At 31.8% G+C, this 25,438-nt stretch overlaps 3 protein-coding genes and 1 long non-coding RNA gene across 6 annotated transcripts in view; 2 read left to right on the forward strand and 2 right to left on the reverse strand.

Moving 5' to 3' along the window:
- Positions 1–3,649, reverse strand: part of LOC124955780 (transcription factor kayak) — a 46,048-nt gene extending 42,399 nt beyond the window's left edge. Inside the window, exon 1 of the mRNA XM_047510701.1 lies at positions 2,935–3,649. Coding sequence (XP_047366657.1) covers positions 2,935–3,066 — 132 coding nt within the window. The 5' untranslated portion in view covers positions 3,067–3,649. The remainder of the gene's footprint in view (positions 1–2,934) is intronic.
- A 2,553-nt stretch (positions 3,650–6,202) lies between these two features.
- LOC124955784 lies at positions 6,203–25,356 on the forward strand. The gene is made up of 4 exons (XR_007102970.1): positions 6,203–6,545; positions 8,725–8,950; positions 9,838–10,004; positions 24,477–25,356. It is a non-coding gene; the product is annotated as an uncharacterized LOC124955784 (long non-coding RNA).
- LOC124955782 (p53 and DNA damage-regulated protein 1) lies at positions 13,666–14,707 on the reverse strand. 3 transcript variants are annotated; one of them, XM_047510708.1, is made up of 3 exons: positions 14,533–14,707; positions 13,972–14,191; positions 13,666–13,896 (listed from the first exon to the last, which is right to left on the reverse strand). In XM_047510708.1, the coding sequence occupies exons 1-3, from the start codon at positions 14,545–14,547 to the stop codon at positions 13,727–13,729; spliced, it is 405 nt and encodes a 134-aa protein (XP_047366664.1). In that variant the 5' UTR covers positions 14,548–14,707; the 3' UTR covers positions 13,666–13,726. The 3 variants fall into 3 exon arrangements, with proteins under 3 accessions (XP_047366664.1, XP_047366666.1, XP_047366665.1); XM_047510710.1 differs by having other exon boundaries at positions 13,972–14,215; positions 14,533–14,700; XM_047510709.1 differs by having other exon boundaries at positions 13,972–14,215; positions 14,528–14,697.
- Positions 20,739–23,314, forward strand: LOC124955783. Its single transcript, XM_047510711.1, has 2 exons — positions 20,739–21,164; positions 21,872–23,314. The coding sequence occupies exons 1-2, from the start codon at positions 21,120–21,122 to the stop codon at positions 22,139–22,141; spliced, it is 315 nt and encodes a 104-aa protein (XP_047366667.1). The 5' UTR covers positions 20,739–21,119; the 3' UTR covers positions 22,142–23,314.
- Positions 25,357–25,438: the final 82 nt, after the last annotated feature.

A 25,438-nucleotide genomic window follows, 5' to 3' on the forward strand; every position in this document is an offset into this window, starting at 1 on the left:
TTTATTTATTTATCTATTCATTTTTCTTTTTTTCATGTATTACACGAGTTTATGAACATGTAAAAATCTTTCATATATATATATATATATATATATATATATATATATATATATATGTAGATCACGGAAATGAATTAATAGATAAATAATTAAATAATAATAATAATAATAATAATCACGGGAAAGTTTTAATATGTATTATGATAAAATATTTTCAATTAACTATATACGATTAGTTTGCTCGTCAAATTTAAAACTACATCACGATTGGTTAGCGACGTTTCTAACTAAATCCAGCTATTTATTGGCGATATATCGTGCACATGCGGTGTATGCACCTTAAATGGATACACAAGAAACGTGACCGGAATGAAAGTTGGCGTACGTACGTACATTCATACTACACGTACTACACGTACTACACGTACGTAAGTTAGTTAGTTCGATCAAACGCGATCTAGCCATTGTATTATCTTTGCAATACAATAGTAGTATATACAAATACATACATACATACATACATAAATATATATATATATATATATATGTAAAATCTTTCCTAAATGACGAAACACTTATATGTTGTTCGCCGCCTATCCTCTAAATAATACATATGTATTATTTCTATTTCTTTCTCTCTCTCTCTTTCTCTCTCTCTCTCTCTCTCTCTGTTTCTCTCTCTGCTTCTCTCTATCCTTTTCGCTTCGATCTTTGATCCGTTTCTTCAAAAAAATAAAATAAATAAATACAGAAATACAAAAAAAAAAGGAAAGAAAATTGAACATACATGAGTATCACGGAAGCGTGTCGGTCAATTGGTATGTCAATGAGATAAAAAAAAAAATAAATGAACAGGAAAGAGAGAGGGTAAGAGAGAGAGAGAGAGAGAGAGAGAAAGAGAGAGAGAGAACAAAAAACCGAGTAGTCAATGATTTGTCGATCAACGAACGTCGTAACTTTTTGTCGAGTCACGCTCGACATAACCTTTTTGTCGGACCATACTCGACATAACCTTTTTGTCGAACCATACTCTAATCGACATAACCTTTTTTGTCGAATCAAACTCGACGTAATCGTATAGAGGCTTCTTAATCATTGATCTAATACACGTAATCAGCAACGAATTTAATAAGAGATAAAAAGAGAGAGAGAGAGAGAGAGAGAGAGAGATGCAACGTAAACAAAAGCAAATCTTTTTCGACAATCGACACTAAAAAAGCAGTTATAAGAAGGCGGAAAAAAAAAAGAGATCGAGAGATAGAGAGATAGAGAGAGATCGGTTTATAGCGATGACGTTAGGGGCCAGTTTGTAAAATTAGCAACGCTACTGCGTGCAATATACATATATATATATATATATATATATATATATATACATACATATGTATATATGTATTTACGGATAACGGATCCACACTTAGCGTGCTCGCTACGAGAGGGACACTTTATCTACGAGTTCTCTCAACGAGAGAGAACCTCTTTCACGTTCTCTCCCTCCTTATAACGTAACCAAGTAATTGAACTTATATACCAGATATATCTATGTATATATATATATATAATCATATCTATGGTAAATAATTAATACCAACATAAAAAAGAAGAGAATAATTCTTTTTCTGTAACAGTTGAAAGAAGAATATTAATGATCATTATGAAGAAAATCATTTATTAAATCAAAGACCTTACTACGTTACTAATATATATATATATATATATATATATATTAGTAACGTAGTAAGGTCTTTGATGTTGTCTGTATATATATATATATATATATACAGACAACATTTATTTTCTAAATAAATGTATATAAACATTTATATATACATACATACATTTATACATATATATTTATATATATATATATAGTTGTATTACTTTCTGTTTTAATGTGTGTTGTAAAAGAACGGTGCCCCTTTCTGGAAAGTTCCTGATCCTTCCTCTCTTTCTATTTCTCTCTCTTTCTGTCTCACTCATTCTTATACTCCTACTCGCTTTTCTCTCTCTCTCTCTCTCTCTCTCTCTCTCTCTCTTTCTCTCATGTCTCTGTCTCTTTCTCTGTCTCTCTCCACAGAAAAGGCAAGAGCGCAATCGAAGAGAGTTCTCGCTCGTTTTACACGCTTTTAAACACCCCGTTGTTTTAACTGTTTTCTCATCGGTTGCGCGTCCTTAACGTGTTACGTAATATTCTCGACCGAAGAGAAATGGTGAAGGGGAAGGTGCTGGAGAAGGCACAAATAGAGAAAAAAGAAAAAAGAGAAACAAATTCGATTGGAAATAAACGAAAGAATATATATATATATATATATATATATATATGTGTATGTATGTGTGTGTGTGTGTTGAGTAATTACTTACGTTGAATCAATTGTACCACTTAAAAAACTAAAAATCCACCTTATATTTAATAAATTATACCACTAGTAAGTCACTAATTTGTCAATTAGTAAGTAACATGTAAAATAATCAAATATATCTACATAAAGAACATTGAATAAACGCGATAAAGAAAGAAAGAAAATACGAAACACATTTTTATGATCTTTTATAAACGTTACTAGAGAGAGAATCGAATCGTAATCGTAATCGTAATCGTAATCGAAATCGTAATCGAATCGAATCGAATCGAATATCGTATCGAATCGAATATCCGTATTACTTACTCACTTCAGACAGATTCAAAGAAATAAATATGTTAATATTATTATATATTAACGAAATAAAATAAAAATTTTTAATGAGATTCCCTTTCCTCTTACTCTTTTCTTTTCTCTCTCTATCATCTTCTTTTAATTCTTCGAAAGCAACGAATCGTACTCGACTACGTATCTTATATATATATCTGTATAGATATCTATATATATATATGTATGTGTACGCGCGCGCGCATATGTGTTAATGTATATATATATATATATGTAATGTACTTACGTTGCCCGGCAGCGTAGCTGAGTTAGCGATGCTGGAGAGAAAATCATGGCTGACGCGGGAACTCTGTGACGTACCGCTGTCGCTGGAAACGCTCGAGCTGTCGTATAATACGTCGGACACGTCCAGCTTCATTTTTCTTTATCTTCTTCTTTTTTCTTTTTTATTTCTTTTCCTCAATCGTTCTTTTCGTACGTATTTCTTCGTTTACGTTGATACACGAAGTCCGTGCATACGTTACTTTACGTACAACGTTACGTATGTGTATGTGTGCCTGTGTCTCTCTCTCTCTACATATACATATATGTATGTTTGTGTGTATATATGTACGTGTGATTTTTTTTTTTTTTTCTTTAATTTCCCCCCTCGTCGCGTCGATCAAGTCGCGTTGATTTCGTATAAAACGATCACGAAGAAAGATGGAAGAAAGGAGGAAAGTAAAGAAAGAGAGATAATCCTATCACTATCTCTATCTCTTCATCTATATATAAAGACTATTTCTCTATCTTCGTCTTTAAAAATAGAGATACCAAAAGAAGAAAAGAGAAGAAAAGAAAAGAAAAAAAAAATGGAACAAAGACACAACGCGAACAAAAATTCGATACGTTCGTAAGTACTCACAAGTACTTACGTAGCGTACTGTGTTCGTTTCTCAAGCGTAGCAAAGAATTCGATTCGAAAAGATACCGTCGTAGTAGTTCCTTCTCTCTCTCTCTCTCTCTCTCCCTCTCTCTTCCTCTTCTAACCCCTCCCACCCTCCCACCTCTTTTCTTTTCCTTCGAAACACGTTTAAAAAGCGTCCGAGGTGTGCACGGTTATCGTGCAGCAGGCTCCTTTGCTCCGAAACCGTGCGAAACTAAAAGCCCGATGACTCATACCGCGGGGGAATACCTCGAAAGATTCGCGATGCGTTCGGTCCTATGCTCGGCCGAGTTCGGCTAAGATCGTTCCGCCTCTATACGCCCCGATGCTACCCGAACGACAATGACGTCATTTAGTTATTCGAGCTAGAACCAATCGGCTCGCTGCGACGCCGTGGAACGCGCGCATCAGGGACGTACGGATACAGCGGGTACTTTTACAAGCGGGCACCTAATCGGTTACAAATTAAATTTTATTCTTTTTTTTTTCATATTTTTTTTTCTTTTTTTTTTTATTTACGATTACGAGAAAAAACGAACGGGGATATTTTCTTTTATTTTTTTTTTGATTTTCTCATTCCACTTAAACACTTAACACGCTCGAACACTTATCGCGTTCGTTCCCACTTTTTTTTTCGTCTCTTCATTTTCTTTTCTTTTTTTCTCTTTCCTTTCTCTTTACTTGAACTCGATCATGTTCATTGGTATTTTTATCGTCTTGCTCTTCTTGTGAAGGATCTTCCTTTTTTTTCTTTTTTTTTCTTTTTTTTCTTTTTTTTTTTTTTTAATTGAAAACACTTATCGGGCGTAAAAAATCATGTAGATACGTCAGAGGGAAAGGGTTCTCGATGATTCGTGGTTACCTGAGTGAGAACATTTAGTGTGAACGATCGTGATTGGATGATATCTTCTTCCTCGTCGGAAGCGTGACAAAATTTCAACGAGGAACGTTTCTTTCCTTATTTTTTTTTTCTTTTTTTTTTTTTTTTTTTTAACGTACGAAAGTAGGACACGGTCGTGGGTTCGAAAAATCCCAACGGCTACGTAACCAAATATCATCTCGTACGAACGTTACGTACGTAAACGATGTTAAGGTTAGAATTTCGTTGGTTATATTTAGAAATACGAACGTATCTCGAAATTTGGATTGCGAATAAATGATTTTGATTGAAATAACAATGACGTTGGTAAGACCGAAACATCGACCTATTCGACGAAGTGCGCGTTATAATAACCTATAATGTACATGTTACTTTTCTTCCTCTTACTTTCTTTCTCTTTTTCTTTTTTCGTTTTTTTCTTTTCTTTTTTTTTTTTTTACGCACCAGTACCTTCTCACTTATTACAATAGGATGTTGTTTTAATCGCGTAAGAAAGTAAAGTGGTAAGGAATAAGGGTGCATAAGAGGGGTTGAGAATGCATCGGAGCGTGACCGCTATGTCGGGACCGACCGACCCCCTTTTCCTCAAGAAAAAGAGGGTGGACAAGAGGGGAGCAAAGGGAAATTGCACGAAATCAACGACAGTGTAATGTTATCGATCTCAGAGGGAAGTATAAATGTCTGTTGTAACTAAAAAAAGTCAGTCAAAAAATTTGATTTATCATCTTTTTTTCTCTCTCTTTCTCTCTTTTTATCCCATAGTAATGATATAGAAGAATTAAACAAGAAGAAGAAGGAATAATAATATCTAAAGCAATATCAAGGCAGTATAACAACAATAGCAATAACAAAAGTAACAATAATAGCAGGAACAGTAGTAGCAGTAGCAACAAATAATAATAAGAATAATATCTCTAATAGAAAGAACAATTCAACAACATTAATAGGAAGTAATAGTAATAATATTATTAACGAGTAACGAAAAATGAACGATATCAGTATGTTAATAGATAAGTAAGTAGTTAAAAGAAATCATCATTGTTGGTTTCCTCGCAAGCCGAAAATTTCAAATGAGACACGCGCACCGTTTCCAAGAAACGTTGATGAGTCAGAGCTTGGGCTGTCGCGTGGGCGGCGAATGGGGTAGCCGGAACGCATCGAACAAGAGCCGACGTGACTCACCGATCTGATATGTTGGATATTCGCGCCTTAACCTGCCGCCACCGGCTACGACTAGACGACGACGTTCCTCAAGCTTTCCCTTTTCTCTTCACCTCCCTTATATCTTCTCTTTCTCTCTCACTCTCTTTCTCTCTGTTCTCGTCTCTTCTCTCTCTTCTTCTTCTCTCACTCTCTCATTTCTTCTCTTCTCTTTTCTTCCTTCCCTCATTCTGTTTCTTTCTCTTTCATGCTTACGGAACTCGCAGGTGGCACCTGTAGCCGAGTGCCCGACATATCCCTTTGCTCGAGAGTGCTCAGCGCTACACTTCGGTAGATTTTTTTCTTTCTTTTTTTTTTTTTTGATTTGTTTTACCGATAAAAAGATAAAAGAAAAGAGATAAAAAAAAGAGATAAATAAATATCTTTATACATAAAGATATTTATATATATATATATCTCTTTCAAGATATCGCAAATTTTTTTGTTTTTCTTTTTTTCCACTTTCTATTTTTGTTTCCTTCGACGATTAAAAATAAATAATATTTGTTTGATAAATAATATTTTTTCTTTTTCAGCAAAAAGGGAGAGAGAGAGAGAGAGTGAGAGATAGGGGGAGGAATGGAAACTCTCTCTTTTTCTCTATCTCTATCTTTATCTCTCCCTTTCTCTCGTTACATACATACATACGTATATATATATATATATATACATAGACGAATGAAGCGCAAAGAGCTGACATTCACCCGTTTACCAGCTTCGCATCCATGATGAAATTCGAATAGACCGACGAGTGGCAGTCGTCCTTGAGCCAACTTCTGCCTATATAGCCAAGGACCCAACTTGATCGCCATATTTGAATGTGCTTAACGATTAGAAAAATTACGACGTTGCGGAATGTCATTGCCGTTCGAATCGCGAATTGAATCGCGCGGTACGTTTCATCTCAGCGAGAATTACATAGCACTTACCCTCCTTCTTCTTCTTCTTCTTCTTCTTCTTCTTCTTCTTCTTCTTCTTCTTCTTCTTATTTTTCTTATTCTTATTCTTATTCTTATTCTTCTTTTTATTCCTCTTATTTCATCAAAGAGATTCTGATCTACGAAGGTGCTTTACGAGCGTGCTGGAACGTAGATCGATAAATGGATAAAAAGAGAAGAAATAAAAAAATCGATGGAATCTAATCGCTATTTCTACGTAATACGATCTCTTTCTTTCGACATATATATATATATATATATACACATCTTTCTCTATTTATCTATTTATTTATCTAAATCTATCTTTCTTTCTCTTTTTTTTCTCTCTCTCTCTTTCACTTTTTTTGCTTCCCCTCTTTTTTTCTTTTATTAAAAATCATATAAACAAGTTGGTTCGATCGAAGAAACATCTAATAAGAAAAAAAGAAGAAAAAAAGATCATTTCTTTTTAACGATAGAATTTGTACGAATTTTTATATCTAATTGGAAAAAGTGCTTCCCTTCTCATTGACACACTTTTCTCTTTGGCAAACTAACACGGACCTTGTCGAACGAAGTCGAAGGTCTCGAGATTAGGACAAATAAGTGTGCTTTTAGAGAGGGAGAGAGAAAGAGAGAGAGAGAGAGAGAGAGAGATCATTCGTTGACAGAAATAGTATTGTTTCTTTACTTTAACTCAATTTAAAGCAATTAACATTTCTGTATTATAGTTTTAAGCTTTTGAGTTTAGTCGAAAGAAAATATTTAACGATACTTTTTCTTATCTAGTTTCATTATAATTCTCATGAAAACACCATAGACGAAATACTTAACTTATCAATGTAATAATACATGTTAATTGCTTACTAGATATATTTACAAGTTAATAATGATCGTAAAATCTATCCTATTTATCTATTTTTATTAAAAATTATTATACGTATGTGTATCTATCGTCTTGAAAAAATTAGAAATTTTTATTATTATTACTATTATTATTTTATTTTGTTTGTATTTTTTTTTTTTTTTTTTTTTTTTTTGATAGATCTATTTAGAAATGAGAATCAATAATTTTGTTTTAGAGCACGATAATATAATTTTCTCGTTTATCTGTTAGACAAAAATAAATGTCTAACATCATAGTTGATTAGTCAACGATAAAATCATTCGTTTATTTTTCGAACGTTTATAAAACACATTCTTAAGAGACGACAATTGTATTGAATACCTCAACATAATTATATTCCCGTCGTATCTTATCAGCGACGTTTCACAAAGATAAAACTGACCTCTCTGCTACGTTACCATGTATTACAATAATTATTATATTATTATTATTATTATTATTATTATTATTATTATTATAGTTATTAATTATAATTATAAATGTAGTTATAATTATAGTTGTAATTATAATTATAATAATAATAGTAATAATCTCTTTATCTCTTTCTCTCTCTTTCTTTCTCTTTCTCTCAAATTTCACATTTGCCAACTAAGCAATTTGAAACTGTTACGAATATTTCTTCGTGTTATTTAAATTAATCAAACTTTCAGAGATTGTTTCTATTTAACATCTGTTCAGGTAATTTTACCTGTGTATTTAATATTATACGATATGCATTGGTAAAACAATGTTGTATTGAGTTTTTCTTTTTTCTTTTTTTTTTTTTTTTGTCTATAAATTTATAAACTATAAATATCAAACGTTAAATAATTGCGGCTTGTCGTCATTTCTACGCATCGACATATTACACTACTATTAAGAATTACTCGCTTCTTCATATCGAGACTTCATATATATATATAAAAAAAAAAAATAGACAAGCATCTATCAATCTTTCTATACTTTTCATAATTTAAAATTGATTGGATGAATTAGTAAAAGAATTCGCAGAATTTTAATGTGAAAAAAGAAGAAACAAAAACCATCGGACAAACAAACAAAACAAAACAAAACAGAAAGAGGAAAAAAAAAAAAAAAAGAAAAAAAGAACATTATAATCAACATTATTTCTGACTGAGTTTTTTTCTTTTTTTTTTTCTTTAATGGAATTAGAGCGTAGGATTTTAGTAAGAAAGAAAGAAAGAAAGAAAGAAAAGAAGGGATTACAATCAACGCAATTTTTAATTAGATCGTTTTTTTCTTTTTAGTGGAATGATCGATGAGTTCGATAAGAAAAGCAGAAGAAAAAGAAGAAGAAGAAGAAGGAGAAGCAGCAGAAAAAAAGCTAGTATTTTCCAAACGTAAACGTGAACGTGAAAGAAACGTGATAGTCGAATAAATGTGTAACGTGTTCCACTGTAACGAAGAAGGGGCATTTCCCTGAGATAAGAGAGACAAAGGAGAAAGATAAATGGGATCCTGTGTGTATTGCCGGTAAAATATGAAACGTAATATATATATATATATAAACCTGCGCAGCAGGATTGAATAATATAAGATAGGATTCGCGAATAAATGGAAAGAACAAAATCGAATGAGAGAATATATGAACAAATGTACTAAGTTAAACGTCTGGACTCTGCTCTCTCTCGCAGCTGCGAGACAAGAGAGCGCTCATGGAAGTTGCACGAAATGAGTCAACGCTTCCTCCCTCTTCTCTCTCTCTCTCTTTATTTCTTGTTCCTTTTTTTTCTTTTTTTTTTCTTTTTTTTTTTCTTTTTTTCTCTCCTTTTTTTCCTCCTCTCTCTCTCTCTCTCTCTCTCTCTCTTTCATGGCGCGAAAACAGCACGTGCGTTACAGCTCGCTGCTCGCTGCGGCTCGTTAAAACGATGGATAGACAATACGCGGAGCCGTTGTTGATATCATGTGCGTGCGATTTCTTTATTAATGCACACGATTCTTATTGGTCAGTTCCATGTATCTATATATGTATGCATGTACGTACGTGTGTAATATGTACACGTGTACACGTGTATAAATGCAACGAGAGAGAGTGAGAGTGAGAGTGAGAGTGAGAGAGAGAGAGAGAGAGAGAGATGAAATTAAATGAAATCGTTATGTTCCTTTTTTTTTTTTTTTCTTTTTTAATTTCTTTTTCTTCTACTCTTCATATTCTTTCCTTCTAATAATTTATTTTATATCGTTACATTAGATTTTTATTTTGTACGCATGAGAGAACGTTAGATTTTTTTTTTCTTCTTTTTTTTTTGTAATAATAATATACACACACACATATATATATATATATATATATATATATATTGTAAAATAGATCCTTATCGTATAGTAACAATTTAATATTTTACTTATATATGTTTCAGATACAACATGTTAGTAAATAGGTACATGGAACAGATAGATCATCGGATCGGATCGGATCGTCTATTAAATCAATCTATTACTCTTTATTTCTATCTTTGTCCGATGTTTCTTTCATGACGATAAAATCTAACGACGAAGACAATGCCGACTACAAAGACTACTCGTAGTAAGTAAATAGCTTAGTTACTTATATTTCGATAGGATAATTTAGAAACATTCTGATAAGTGGAAGTATTTAAATATGAGGAAAACTATTGGTATACTTTTTTTTTTCCTTCTTCTTCTTCTTCTTCTTCTTCTTCCTCTTCTTTTTTTTGCTTTGTTTTCTGTTTTTTTTTCTCAAGGCTTATTAACAATTTGAATAGATAATAACAATGGTATTATATATATATATATATATATATATATATATATATATGTATATCAGCGTTTAAGAATTATCATGTTTATGATTGGGGGAAAAAAAAAGAAAAAAAAAATAGAAAAAAATAAAAGGAAGAAAGAAGAAGAAGAAGAAGAAGAAGAAGAAAAAGTAGAATGAACTTTTATCTTTGTCCGATTATTATTGATCTTATCGAAATCAAATCAAATGGAAAGTATTATTATCGTAATGTTTTGTTTCTATTACCATTAGTAAATAGAAAAAAGAAAAAGTAGGATTAAGAAAATGACTTCTTTCTCTTTTTAATCGCGTCTCTGTGTACATGAGCACGTGCACATGCGTTCTTTGTTTTTCACAATGCCACACACACACACACACACACACACACACACACACACACATGTATGTATATATATATATATATATTTTCTATGAGTGAAATAGATCATAGCTTTTCTTTTTTTCTTCTATTTTTTTTTCTTCTCTTAGATAAAATAACTTTATAAAATGTTTAAATATATATGCACAAGTAAATCTAATTTTAAATAAGGAAAAGCTAAGGACAAACAAAGACATTGTCGGATTAGAAGTCTGAGAGTATATTTTCTTTAAGAATGCACACTAGAGATCTTAACTCATTAAAATTCTTATTATTGTGAAATTTCTTTCATTACTTATTTACAAAAGTAACAATTTCTACATGATTTTATCTCTATATCTACATATATGCATATACATATACATGCGTGGATGAATGCACGATTATTATGATCGATCTTTATCAAATTGTTGATTCACATTCGATTGATTTGTTTTTACATAAAGCTACGATATATTTAAGTAGAAATTGATTAATATTGATTTTAATGTATCGTTTTAAAATATTGTCACAAATTTCTTGTGCAATTTAACACCATTGTTTTTCAATGTACATATATATATATACACACACACATATATATACAAATAAACACATATATACCAAGGCAAATAAATGTTATCCTGACGATACGCGTGCCAACCAAAACAAGATCTTCGTACGTAGTGGGCGTAGACAAGAGGCGCCTGCATGGAATTATAAATTTTAGCTGTCGCGTCGCTTAGTTCTGTTATTTTGACCCGTCGTCGCAGGTAAAGAAGCGAAGATAAGGGAATAAGCTTGGTAGGTAGCCAGAGCCGTCCCTTTGTGTATCTCTCTCTTTCTTTTTATTTATTTTTTTTATTTATTTTTTTTTTTTCTCTTATATTTTCTCTTCCTCTCATATACGTATATTCGTTTAGACCAACCGAAGCCCATTGTATGCAAAGAGCTTTCCGGCAATAATTTAATACATTTAACGACAAAGAGAATTCTAGCACTCTTTTCCTTTTCTTTTCTTTACTCTCGTCATCCCTTCTTCCCTCCCTGCCTCTCTTCCTCTCAACCCTTCTTCTACTTCTTTCTTCTAACTACCCTAAACACGTTTCAAACGAAGATAAATGGTCTAAGGCCCGTTATAATGTGATTTCTCGTTTAACGAAGAAATATATTTCTCGTATATAAATTTTTTTTTTTTTTTTTTGACAATCTTCTTCTATCGTAGCTCTTATTGTTGAAAGAATATGTGTATATGTGTGTAAGAGGGAGGGAGGGAGAGAGAGAGAGAGAGAGAGTTATACAACAAAGAAGAAATCTCAGTCGTCTAGAGTGTCACTAATTACTCATTACGTTATCGGAAGATGAGTAAGATTTTTAATGAGTGCAGGAAAAGTGTTTCACTGAACGCGGATTGCACTATGGCGTGAAGAGGAATATCAAAATATAAACCGCATGAGATAAGGCACGATCGGACGAGTAATATAAATATGTATATCTTTCTTTCCTTTTTTTTCCCCTTTTTCTTTTCCTTTTTTTTTCTTTCTTTCTTTCTAAGTTTGACTTCCTATCGTTATCTCTTTGCACAGGCCAAGATTAATCGCAGAATAAAATGGAACTGAAATTCGCGTTAGATGCGACTGATTTGTTAAATTAATTCTATTTCTTGATATATTCGAAATATATTAATAATAATTATTTATTTAATGAAGTTATTCAATAGGTATGATATATATATATTTTATTAATTAATACATTTCGATCAGGTTTCATCTTGGAACAGGACTTGGTTACAATATTCCACATAATAATTCATATCACATATATATATATACATATATATATATATATAAAATTAATTTATTATTATTATTAAATATATATTAATTATATATATTGGGTTGGCAACTAAGTGATTGCGGATTTGCGTTGGCAACTAAGTCATTGCGGATTCGTCTTGGCAACTAAGTCGTTGCGGTTTCGCCTTGGCAACTAAGTCATTGCGGAAACCAAATCCGCAATCACTTAGTTGCCAAAACCGCAATCACTTAGTTGCCAGAACCGCAATCACTTAGTTGCCAAAACCGCAATCACTTAGTTGCCAATACCGCAATCACTTAGTTGCCAAAACCGCAATCACTTAGTTGCCAATAAAATATCCCGTTGGCAACTAAGTCGTTGCGGTGACCAAATCCGCAATCACTTAGTTGCCAAGAAAATATCCCGTTGGCAACTAAGTCGTTGCGGTGACCAAATCCGCAATCACTTAGTTGCCAAGAAAATATCCCGTTGGCAACTAAGTCGTTGCGGTGACCAAATCCGCAATCACTTAGTTGCCAAGAAAATATCCCGTTGGCAACTAAGTCGTTGCGGTGACCAAATCCGCAATCACTTAGTTGCCAACAAAATATCCCGTTGGCAACTAAGTCGTTGCGGCGACCAAATCCGCAATCACTTAGTTGCCAAGAAAATATCCCGTTGGCAACTAAGTCGTTGCGGTGACCAAATCCGCAATCACTTAGTTGCCAAGAAAATATCCCGTTGGCAACTAAGTCGTTGCGGTGACCAAATCCGCAATCACTTAGTTGCCAAGAAAATATCCCGTTGGCAACTAAGTCGTTGCGGTGACCAAATCCGCAATCACTTAGTTGCCAAGAAAATATCCCGTTGGCAACTAAGTCGTTGCGGTGACCAAATCCGCAATCACTTAGTTGCCAACAAAATATCCCGTTGGCAACTAAGTCGTTGCGGTGACCAAATCTGCAATGACTTAGTTGCCAAAACAATATATATATTTTTTTTTTTTAATATTTCGATAAAATAATTTATATTTAATCTTAGTTGTTTGAATCAGAAATACTTATCGATCGATTTCTTTTTAATTATCGACTGTTATATCAATTATCGACTGTTATATCAATTATCGACTGTTATATCAATTATCGACTGTTCCTCTGAATTACCTACTGTTTCTGTTAATTATCGATTAGTTTGCGAGATTTAGGTATAGATGGCGTTAGCTGTTTATTATAGATTTAGAATTCATTCGTGTCGGTAAATGTGTGAATGTACTTAATTAATAACACAGCGTTTAAATACGACAATTTATTGTTAAATTAAAAGTTATATATTTAATTAATATTAACAGTAATTAAGAATTTCCTCCTAGAACTTGGTTCATGGCAGACATCTCTTTATAGGCCATAGGTTTTAACATTAATCCGGGTACAGGTGGATTCAATTCCAAATCTCTCAGCTCGTTTACTTTGATCTTTAAGTCGCTTCTCAATTTATTCACTTCTATGTCGCATTGTTTTTGATCTGTAATAATGAAATTAAAAGTAAAATTATAATCTGTTCAATCGAACGACAATATTGAAAGCAAAATGCGCGTACCCTTCAAAAGCAATTCTTCTGCAGTTTTACTTGACATTTTTAATAACATAGGACCTATAGTCATCCAAGTTTTTTCACTGTTTGCCTTTTGCAATGCTCTCATGCCAACCCTGTCGTCGTTTCTTCTTTTATCAAGTGCAATTATTTCTTGTCTGTCAGTTAGAATTTCACCAGCTTTTGCTTCGACTTGTTCCAAATGTTGTAATAATTCTTGTTGTTCCTTCATATTTCACAATTGTATTCACTGATTACAAGTAATAAATTATTTTTTGATTTGTTCGTAATACTTTTGTTAATAATAAACTTAGTAATAGAAAATTATTCAAAAACATTCCTCTTTTTATAGGTTATAAAATTTTTGTTAGGTTAAAATTCAATAGAAAATATTTATTTGTTTGTGAATTTGTGTAGAGGCATTTATGGAAACTGTATAATTCAATTATGAGAAATTCGCGTGTTCAAACTATCAAGAATAAAATTATTTCATAACTATAATTAACTATCAACGATATATTTATTTCTAAAACATGAGAAAGTTTAATAAGAGAAAGCGAACCTAACTGTGATATTTCCCATGCACACTAGCTATTGAGGATAGAATAATTGGTTAGTCCCTCATAGATGTAAGGAAGGATCATCGATGAAATAAGAAAAGGAAAGTTATTATGAATGTTGTACGCAAGTTATTGTGCGCAGTACGATTAAATATGAGACTTTAATTATGTAATACATATACATAAGAGTAAAGATAGAACATATATATATATATATATACACACACAAATAATATGTTTTAACTATATATGTAGTAACATGTATGATTTTAGCCAGCTAATTATATAGCATATTTGTTTTTATTTTATGGAGAGAATTTTTGCGCATGCGTATAACCAAAAAAGTTTTTCATAAGAGAGAGAGAGAGGAAAGTATGTGTACGATGTCGTTTGTTTTTTATGGTGCGATCGATGCGCCATCTGGTGGACATTAACAACAACCCGTATGCAATATTATCTGTCGGTATATGATCTATTTTTTTCCGCACTATTTTACCGATCGATGATTTGACACGAAGACGATGCACTTTGGACGATTGAGTGCATCTCGTTGCAACAGAGACCTACTACTGGATCATATTTAATCGTATAACAAACGTGTGAGAGGCATCGACCGATGTTCTTCCCACGTATTTGACAATGAGTGCAGTTGATAACTGCAATTCGTTTATGATATTAATATAATCATAAAAGATTTATATTTCATATATATATATTTATATTTCATTCATATATATATATATATATATTTTTTTTTTTTCGAAGATATATTCCACGAACTCGTCGATTTATTATATTAAATATAAATTAACGTTATCTTTTATAATTGATAATATTAATTCAAATAGACAATGAATATCGAAATTAATGATCTTCCTGGCTACGTGACTGTACCGTCGTAACCGTAGTTTTACAAATATTTACGAGTTGCAGCTGGAGATAAATCAACGTAAACGTAGTCACGCAATTCGTGACGTTTCCGAGGACGTTTACTCTTATGAAATTCTTGGCTTAATACGTCATCGAATAATTAACGTTTACGTCCCATTAACTTTTGACCTCTTTTCAAAGTCTAACATCAGAGAGATTATAATTTCTTCGATTCAACTTATATATATTCTCTTTCATTCTGGTTTTATATTTAGAATTTATTAGAAGAACTTTTTATTTCGAAAGGAAAAAATAAAAGATTCAAATTAAAAAAAAAAAAAAAAAGAAAAAAGAGAAAAAATAGAAAGAAAAATGAATTTGTCGATTGAAGACGATTCCTTGAATTTTCTTTCCTTTTGTTTTCTGTTTTCTTTTTTTTTTTTTATTTTGTTTTTTCCTTACGTTAGAAGATATTATTAATTAATCCGAGAGAAACACATTCGGTAACCGTTTGAAGTTTAATCTCTAATGGAACGGCCGTCGCAATTAGACCGGACTTATATTTTTCTATCGTACTCTCTTTATCCTCTAACGTGAACACTCGTATGCAATGTTTGAACGTGCATTCTTAGCCACGTGACACGGCACGCGTCGGTCGTTATACTATCGCCAATGGCAATTGTTTCCCCTAAAACTTATTGGCCAGCACCGGGCAAGCCGCGAACGTTCTTACGTACATACATAAATGCATGCATACACGCATACATACATACATACATACGTCTATCATTGTTTTCTTTTTTTCTTTATTTTTTTCTTTTTTTTTTTTTTTTTTTTTTTTTCTTTACCTCGTTATTTCGAATTTTTTTTACTCCCTCCTCCTTGCCCCTTTTATTTTTTTTTTCGTCCGATTTATTTATTTTCATTCATTGTTACGCGGAATTTCCATCGTAAATAAATTCGCGATCTTTGTTATTAGTTCGTTTTATTTACGTTCGATTGTGTGTTCGTTCGCTTTGTAAAAAGAAAAAGAGAAAATGAGAAAAAGAAAAAAAAAAAAGAAAAGAAAAATAACGAGATACGTCAATAATATCCAAAAATAAATATCTAATCAGAGATTAACATTATTCACGAATGGATTTATTAAATCATTTTTAAGAACTTCATTGCACGCTTTCTGACGATCCTTCTGTTTAACATTTGAGCACGTGCGCGAAGCTCATTGGGATTTAAGTTAAATCCGGTTTAAGATCGAAATTAAAGTGAGAGAGAGAGAGAGAGAGAGAGAGAGAGAGAAATAGGAAAAAGAGTAAAGGATTTGAATAGTTTTCTTTATAAATGTGACGTCATCGATTCGATCGATCGATCGATCAAAACGAATATAAGAATTTTTGTATAGATCAGCGATAAGTTGCTTATACAAATGCTACGTTTCTTCATCTTCGGAGCAATGAACTTACGCGTTAATTCCAGAAGGAGGAAGAAAGAGAGAGAGAGGAAGAGAGAGAGAGAGAGAAAAAAGAAAAACATAAGGAAAGAAAAAAGAATAAAAAAAAAGGAGAAAAAAAAAGAATAACAAAGATCGAAAGAGAGAATTGACGTCAGTAAAATTATAATACGTCGAGATATCTCAACATAAACTTGTTAGGTTCATTGGCGAGACAAATAACTGGTCATTTGGTATCGTCAAATTCGACAATGTTATCATTGTCTACAGTTTTATCTGTTATTCCGGGTAAATCATGAAATGACGTTCGTTAACATGAAAACTATCGAATAGAATGATATTTTATTTTCTTTATTTTTTTTGTTGTTGTTTCTTTTTTCTTTTCTTTTCTTTTCTTTTTCCTCGGAAATTGGATTAAATTTATTTATTAATCATTTTCTACGAAACGACTCAAGATTTCTTTTTTTTTTTTTGTTTTTTTTTTTTTCTTTATTATTTTAACGTAACAACATGATTTTTCGTATAAATATTATTTATTTTCGGAATATAATCGTAATTAAGGAAAGCTGGCACGTGTTTTAAAGTAATGTATGGGATAAAAGGAAAAAAAGAAAAAGAAGAGATTGCAAGAAACACAAAAGGCGTTTTATCGATCGCTCGAATGAAAAATATCGAATACAAAGTTTCATTCGTTTCTTTGGAAAAAAAAAGAAAAACAAAAAAAAAAAATACTCAATATTTACATTAATATCATTTTTCTCGGAATATTATTCTAATGATAAGACAAATGAAAATGATAAATATTTAATATAATGATATTAATGTTTTTATATTGATATTATTTTCCTTAGAAGAATACGAAACTAATTCGCGTTTAGATAGTTTAATGTGAAATTAATTTTTTTTTTTTTTACACGTATATACGATTTGTTTCGATAATCTAAATATATATGTATATATATATATTTCTTTTTTTTTTTTTTTTTTTTTTTATTAAATCGATCAAATATCCTTCAACGATTTAAAATGTTTCCTTTTTCTCTTTCTTCCTTACTTTCTAACTTTTTTCTTTTTCTCTTCTTCTTCTTTCTTTTTTCTTTTCTTCATCTTTCAATCGATTTAACAAGACGATAACGAAAAAAAAAATGGTAGCTCGTATAAAAGTCTCGAAGGAGACTTAAAATAAAACGAACGTCGTATTTATTTCAAGAAACGCATATATCGTTGATTATAATTCGTTGATACATGTAAATTATCAAAAAATTTCTGACGACATTATTGGCCAATATTACGAATAACTCCTCGAACGACGAGTTTGACTGACGTAAGCGAGAGAGAGGGGAGGAAAAGAAAAAAAAACCGAAGAGATAAACATCGAAAAAAATGATTAAAAGAAAGAGAGAGAAAGAGAGAGAGAGCAAAAATAAACAAAAAGAGCAAAAAAAAGAGAAAAAGAAAAAAAAAAAAAAAAAAAAAAAAAAAAAAAAAAAAGAAAAAACGAAAAAAAAAGAAAAAACAAACAAAAGAGAAAACGTCGAGAAGTGCTGAGAGAAAAGAGAAGAGAGATTGCAAACACAAAAAAGAGAGGCTTTAGCAATGAACGAAATAGGGCACTTGTGATTTCAATTTCATAGAAGGATCTTTTATCTCTCTCTCTCTTTATCTCTCTCTCTCTCTCTCTCTCTCTCTCTCTATCTATCTTTCTCTCTAACTCTATCTCTCTCTAATTTTTTTCTTCCTTCCTTCCTTCCTTCCTTCCTTCCTTCCTTTCTTTCTTTCTTTCTTTCATTTTTTTTTTTATAATTTTTTTTTCTTTTTTTTTCTTTTTTCTTTTCCCTAGTCTTTCTCTCGTCCATGCTCGAATGTTATGACAATTATGAGTTTTTCCGTGAACGCATCGAGCCGGCACGTGGCTGAGTAGCTCAACGTCGTACGTCGAGGGGCACGAATGGCGCGTGCCCTCGCGTGAGAACAATCTCGCTCACACGCGTCACACGTATATACACGCCACACACGTATTGTTGAAAGTACTATTGGCGAACGGGAACGCTGAACATTATCGTCCTTTCATCTTTCTTGCATTTGTAATTAACTTGGTGAAAAGAAAAAAAAAGAAAAAAAGAAAACAAAGGAAACAAGAAATAAAAAAAGGAAAAAATTAAAAAAGAAAGAAAGAAAGGAAGGTAGGAGGGAAGAAAGGGGAAAAGAAAAAATGTACGATTATTATTATTATTATTATTATTATTATTATTATTATTTTTATTATTATTATTTTCATCCATTTGTTCTTCTCGTTTCATTATTTTTAATAAAATTCATGAATGCGTGAATGTATATATATATATATATATATATATATATATATATATATATATATATATATATATATTAATAATAATAATTTATACATCCTTGAATATATTCGTTTTGTTTAATGCGCAATTTTTCATTTGTTATATTGATCGAAAACATACTTTAAGTATATACTTATATAACTTGAATTTATGATAATGATATGATAATTATATATTTAATTAATTTGAGATAAGATTTAAAAAATGAAAGATACATAATGATATTCTGCAACTATCGGATCATATAATAATAATAATAATAATAATAATTATAATAATAATAATAATAATAATAATGTAAATTTCTCGTCTTTAACGATTATTATATCGAAAGAAGATACACGTGTTAATGTTCTCGTATCGTATAAAGAAAAAAGGGCATCGAAATGGTACTCTCAAAAATGTAAAGCCAAAGATTTCTCTCTCTCTCTCTCTCTCTCTCTCTATCTCTCTCTCTCTCTCTCTAGAAATATTATAGAGGATTTGTGATCATAACTGACCGCAGAGACGTAAGATCGACGCGTGTCTACGTACGTGATGCACGTGCACGAGAGAACTAGGAGAGAGAGTCTATTCTCGATCTAAGGATCGATCATTTAATTACGTTAAAGTGTTACGAAGATATTTCATTGACATTGTACATTTTCTTATTCTTTCTGTCCGATGATCTATGAATAACAAGAGATACCACGATAACATATTTCGAGATAACAAAATAACATATTTTGAGAATATTTTGATGTTTTTTTACGGAAGAAAAAGAGATCGATCATCATCTGTTGAACCGTAAAAATAAATAAAAAAAAAAAAAAAATAGAAAGAAAAAAAAAATAAAAACATAAAGAAGCATACTGTCTAATCGATAGGATCGAAAATACAAATATCATATGCACAAGGACGAGAAATCAATCGAGTGGAATCTACGATCAATTAACTTGTCGTATGTCCCTGATTTAGATACGTAGTAGATATACTCTATTGACAATTCGTCATCAATCATCGAGCCATTAATCCAATTCGATTTTCTTCTCTCTCTCTCTCTCTCTCTCTCTTTTTCTCTCTCTAGTCTTTCGTACCCAATGGACCAAATATTATTGGATCGATCGTTGCATTATTTTTTCATCCTTTTATCAATGAATGTATTCCAACAATCAAGTTACAATATATAAATGAATATGAACAGGCATATATATATATATAAAAGATAATTTGTCGTTGATTAAAAGAAGATGGAAAAGAAGAAAAGAAAAAAAAATGTCTTGTCACGAGAAGATCCAGTCAAAATCAGTGGATGTGCACGAGAAGATATCCAAGATGATTGGTCGTGTGCGTGTCAGTATAACGTTTGATGCCTCGTAAAATTTCTCTCGTAAAAGTGACAAAGGGTGAGGGTAAACAGGAGAGAGAGAGAGAGAGAGAGAGAGGGAGAGAGAAAATGAGAGAGAGAGAGAGAGAGAGAGAGAGAGAGAGAGAGAGAAAGAGAGGGAGCTCATAACGTGTGATAAGGTCGGGGCCGACCGAGGTAATAAATAGGAGAGGGTAGTACGTAGGAGCGGCATTTCGTCTCGCGACGGCGTACAGTTCGCATCGATCGTAGCTTTCGTTGAGAATATCAGAGATTTGTGACAGATTGGAATTGCGCATTCTCATTCTATCTTGTCTCTTAAGAGAACAGGATATAAAAGAAGAATAAGAAGAAGTTAAAGAAGAAGAAGAAGAAGAAGAAAAAGAAGAAGAAAAAGTGGATGAAAAAGGATCATAACATTCGATAATTAACTAATACTATTTTGGTGACGTCAAAGAAAATCCTCATTAAAAAGACATCATTCAGATAAAGAAATATTCTATAATAGAAGAATAAATAGAAGAAGAAAGAGAAAAAGGGTTAGAAGGAGAAGAAGAAAGGAAAATATTAGAGTGATCATGTTGAAGAAATTATTGAGCAAATCCGGACGTAGGATTTTACGGGTAAGAAATATATATTAAATTATTTTTATAAAAGGGAGAAAAGAAAAATGTTAACTTTAACTACGTGAAATAAGTTTAAAGTCAGAAAAGAAAAAAGGAAAGAGGAAAAATGGTAGATGGGACGTTTTGGTATATCTATGTGTATGTGCGTATGTATGTATGTATGTATGTATATGTTGAGTTCGGTGCTCGACGACCTAATTTTCCAGCGTGACATCGTCGAGTGACCCGGGCATTGGCTTGCTCCTAGTTTTTGACCGTTCGATTCCGTTTCGTGCTCTATTTTTTTCCATCCGTTTAATAATTTTAATAACAATTCGATTCGAGAGAAGTAAACGTATAGGTGGTCTCGCGCGCGCGCGCAAAAATGAGGAAAATGTAGAAAGAAAGAAACTTGATTATTTATCCATAATGAAGATTCGAAACGTGTTGTTGTAACGTTATACATCAAAAGATAAGAATACTATCGTGTAACTTAATCTATTAGCTTGCGCGTTTTACGTCAGAGTTGCGTGTGTGCTCGTGCATGAGAGAGAAAGAGACAGAGTAAGTGAGAGAGAGAGAGAGAGAGAGAGAGAGAGAGAGAGAAGGAGGAAGGAGTAAAAAGGGTGGGTGGAGGGGTGGGGGGAATAAGAGTGTGGGAGGGAGGAGAAGGAGTTGTTTGACATTTTCAAGAAAGAAAAACACATCGTTGCTTTTCATCGTAGGCGATCAAGAAGCTGTCAACGAGGAGTCGGAAGTTGAAAAGGTCGCAGCAGTCCAATTGTGGTGGTGGTTGGCAATCGACCCTCGGACCGGATCTAGATGCCGTGTCCCTTTCGTTGTCCCTACCGTCCCTGGACGCGAAAAGTATCGACACCTACATGACCTACGTCATTGAGAACATCGATGATTGTGATTCTAGATGTTGTCACTGTTGTGACGAATACGAAGAGAATCAGAGGAATGAGAACATTGAAAATGAAATGACGATCTAACGTTTACTTCGATAGATCATTTTTTTGTAATATTTATTTCTCTCTCTCTCTCTCTCTCTCTCTCTCTCACTCTTTCTCTCTTTCTGTCTCTGTTTCTCTATCACAATCTCTATCTCTTATATTTATTATTTATTCCACGTTCCTAATAAACTAGCAATAAAGAGATTATCGGGATTAGAGAGCGACAGAGAGAGAGAGAGAGGGAGATAGAGAGAGAGAGAGAAATAGGAAGAAAAAGAGAAGAAAGTTTAAAAGATAAATGATGAATGAAAGACCAAAGAAATAGATTTTATTTATAATCGAGCATTACTGCTCGGTCTTCCGAAAGAATATTTATGAAAGAAATCTCAGTAAATTCATCGGATTTATTATTTTGATCTCGTTTAGCCTAATTCCATATCTCGTATATGTATGTATATACATTGAAATTTCTTTAAATTGTGTGTGTATATATATATATATATATATATATATATATATATATATATATATGTATGTATATACGTACGTATGCAATTCCTAGCACGAACTGTTAGAATAGCTTTGTATCAATTTTTGTTTCTTTCTTTCCACCGCCTCCACCCCTCCCCTCCCCCTATCACGCTCCTTTTTTCGTTTTATTTCGTTTCATCCGCTTTTTTTTCTTTTTTTTTTCCTCGCAACGAAAGAAAGACGATTTCTATCGCGTTGCTATTATTTGAAGGTATTCATATCGTGCAGCAATACCTAATATAGTACAAACGCATATCGGATATGCCTATGTGCAAGAAACTAGAATAGAATGGAATAGAATAGAATAGTAATGTAGTAATGTAGTTTATAAGTTGGCCGATTCGATTCACATCCAAGGTAATTTCACATAGAATTTCTTATTGCGATAAATATGTTCGTCGATAAATATTGATACGATCGATAGATTAGAACGAGTTGATTGTAATTTAAGAAAAAAAAAAAGAAAAAGAAAAAAAGAAGAGAGATAAAAAGAAAGGATATTATAAAATTTGCGTTAAAAAGGTTTCTCTAAAACTTAAGAAACGTGTCTCTTGTTGTCCATCCAAAATTCATAAGAAAAGAATATATATATATATTTATTCTTCCTACAATTACATTATTGTAAATAAATAAATAAATAAAGAAAGAAAGAAAGAAAGAAAAAAAAAGAAAAAAAAAAGATAAAAAAAAAAGAACGATTATAAAAATGTCTCTTAGATAAAAAAAAAATTTCTATGTCGAGTATAAAATTATTAAAGGATATAACATACACACACACACACAGATATTATATATATATATATATGTGTATGTGTTTGGAATGTGTGTATATATTTTGAGTGTATGAATGATACAAATGGATAGACGTCGATAAGGCTGTGACATTGTAAAAGATATGAACGTCATCAATAAAATGGTCGCATTGGAGTCAGAATTTTGCATAGTTGTAAATCGTATACCTCACTCCTAGCTATATTATGTATTCCCCCTCTTTTCTATTGATCTTGCAATATTTATGAAGTTTCATAGTCTCTTAGGTTAGTTATACTACCAAAGAGTGACTAAACAACTTTTTATTCGTTTGTATAACTTGCGAATATGTGGATATTTTTTTTTCTTTTCAATAATTCTTTTCCTTTATCTTTCTCTTTTTGCCATTAGCAAAATTTCTATCTTGCCAATTGTAATTTCTTTAAAATCGTTTATACACGACGATCTGTTTGGGATAAAATTTGTTAGAAATTTATTTTTTTTCATTTTTTTTTGTTTTTTTTTTTTTTTTGCTTTTATCGTGAAATCATATCACACGACGAGTCAGCGTGTCAAATTATTTCTTTCTCGAGATTGATTTCTTTTTTCTTCTTTTTAGAATTATTACACATCGATCCGGGACAGAATTCTTTTTTTCTTATTTTCTTTTGTTTTCTTTTTTTTTTTAACTGAGTCTTTTATCGTGACCCCTTTTTTTTCCTTTTACACGAGTCAGCGTGTTAAATTATTTTTTTCTTCGAATTTTACCACTTTTATTCGGAATCATTAAACATCGATCCAAGAGAAAATTTGTTGGAAATGTTGTTTATCATAATTGTACTTCTCTTTTTTATTCCTCATTTCTCATGCATTATTCAAACTATTTCTAAGAGATCTTTTTCGACGACGTTTTACAAAAGAAGAGAGAGAGAGAGAGAGAAAGAGAGAGAGAGAGAGAGAGAGAGAGAGAGAGAGAGAAATCGTGGCAATGGGTTCAACACGTGCACACTTTAGCAATTACTCTTAGTGGTTGCATGCAATCCTTTGAGGATAGAAATCTGTGGGAGGGTAACGAGCCTTCTTAAATTTGCAGGAAAAGAGAGAGAGAAAGTAAGAAAGAGAAAAAGCTTAACAGGAACAATAGGCACGTGTCCATGCCCGATATTATTCCTGATTCTCGAAAATTGCTTTCACGGGAGAAGAATCACCAGGGGTGCAATCGGTGGTAGCAATTATATTTTCCATTTTGCGAATCTCACAATCTTTAGCGTGCGAAGGTGAAACTAACGAGACGCAAAACTGGTTCAGGCATAATGCCTAAGGGAGGGTGTCAAGAGTTCTTCTGTTATTCGGCTCATACATAAATAGTAGGTGTGTATACGTACTGTATGGATTTCTTTTATTTTTTATTTTTCTTTTTTTTTTTGCTTTTTCTTTTTTTTTTTTTTGGTTAGTTGGTTGGCAAGCTGCGAATAGGAATGTTTGCATAAGAAAAGAGATTATAAGAGTCTGTAAACGTCAGTTACAAACAAATAAATTTACATTTAATTAGTGCTAAGTTAAGTTAATGTTAAATATGACGTAGAAAAAGGGTAGAAAGAAGAGTTGAATCCTTTTCTCTTTGGACCTTTTTCTTTTGCGTTTTCTTTATTAAAAATTCTTATTGCAAAAATATCATTGTCTTTAGCATGTATACAAATATCTGCAAGGTGTACAATGGCACGTAGTTAGTAAATGTTTCAATATAAGTTTCTTTGGAATACAATCTTCAAAAGATAAAAAGAAAACCCACACTTCGTAGAAATATATATGTATATATATATATATATATATATATATATATATATATATATCAATAATTAGGCTTAATAACATCCATTAATTGCAAATGTGAAAAGAAAACTCTATTAATAAAACTATGTACACTATACAAGATTTTAATTCTGTCAAATAAATATTATTATTGTTGTTATTATTATTATTATTATTCTTTTTTTTTAACTTTTAGGTACTTTTATATAATATAATATACTATATATATATATATATATATAT

The sequence above is a fragment of the Vespa velutina genome, chromosome 19, assembly GCF_912470025.1.
Source record: "Vespa velutina chromosome 19, iVesVel2.1, whole genome shotgun sequence".
In the NCBI taxonomy this organism is placed as follows: domain Eukaryota; kingdom Metazoa; phylum Arthropoda; class Insecta; order Hymenoptera; family Vespidae; genus Vespa; species Vespa velutina.

Excerpts from the sequence above, each read along its gene's own strand:
- LOC124955783 (XM_047510711.1), top strand. The coding sequence starts at position 21,120 with ATGTTGAAGAAATTATTGAGCAAATCCGGACGTAGGATTTTACGG. Across the intron at positions 21,165-21,871 it reads CCGGACGTAGGATTTTACGG|GCGATCAAGAAGCTGTCAAC; the intron begins GTAAGAAATATA and ends TTTTCATCGTAG.
- LOC124955782 (XM_047510708.1), bottom strand. Across the intron at positions 13,897-13,971 it reads AGAAGAATTGCTTTTGAAGG|ATCAAAAACAATGCGACATA; the intron begins GTACGCGCATTT and ends TCATTATTACAG.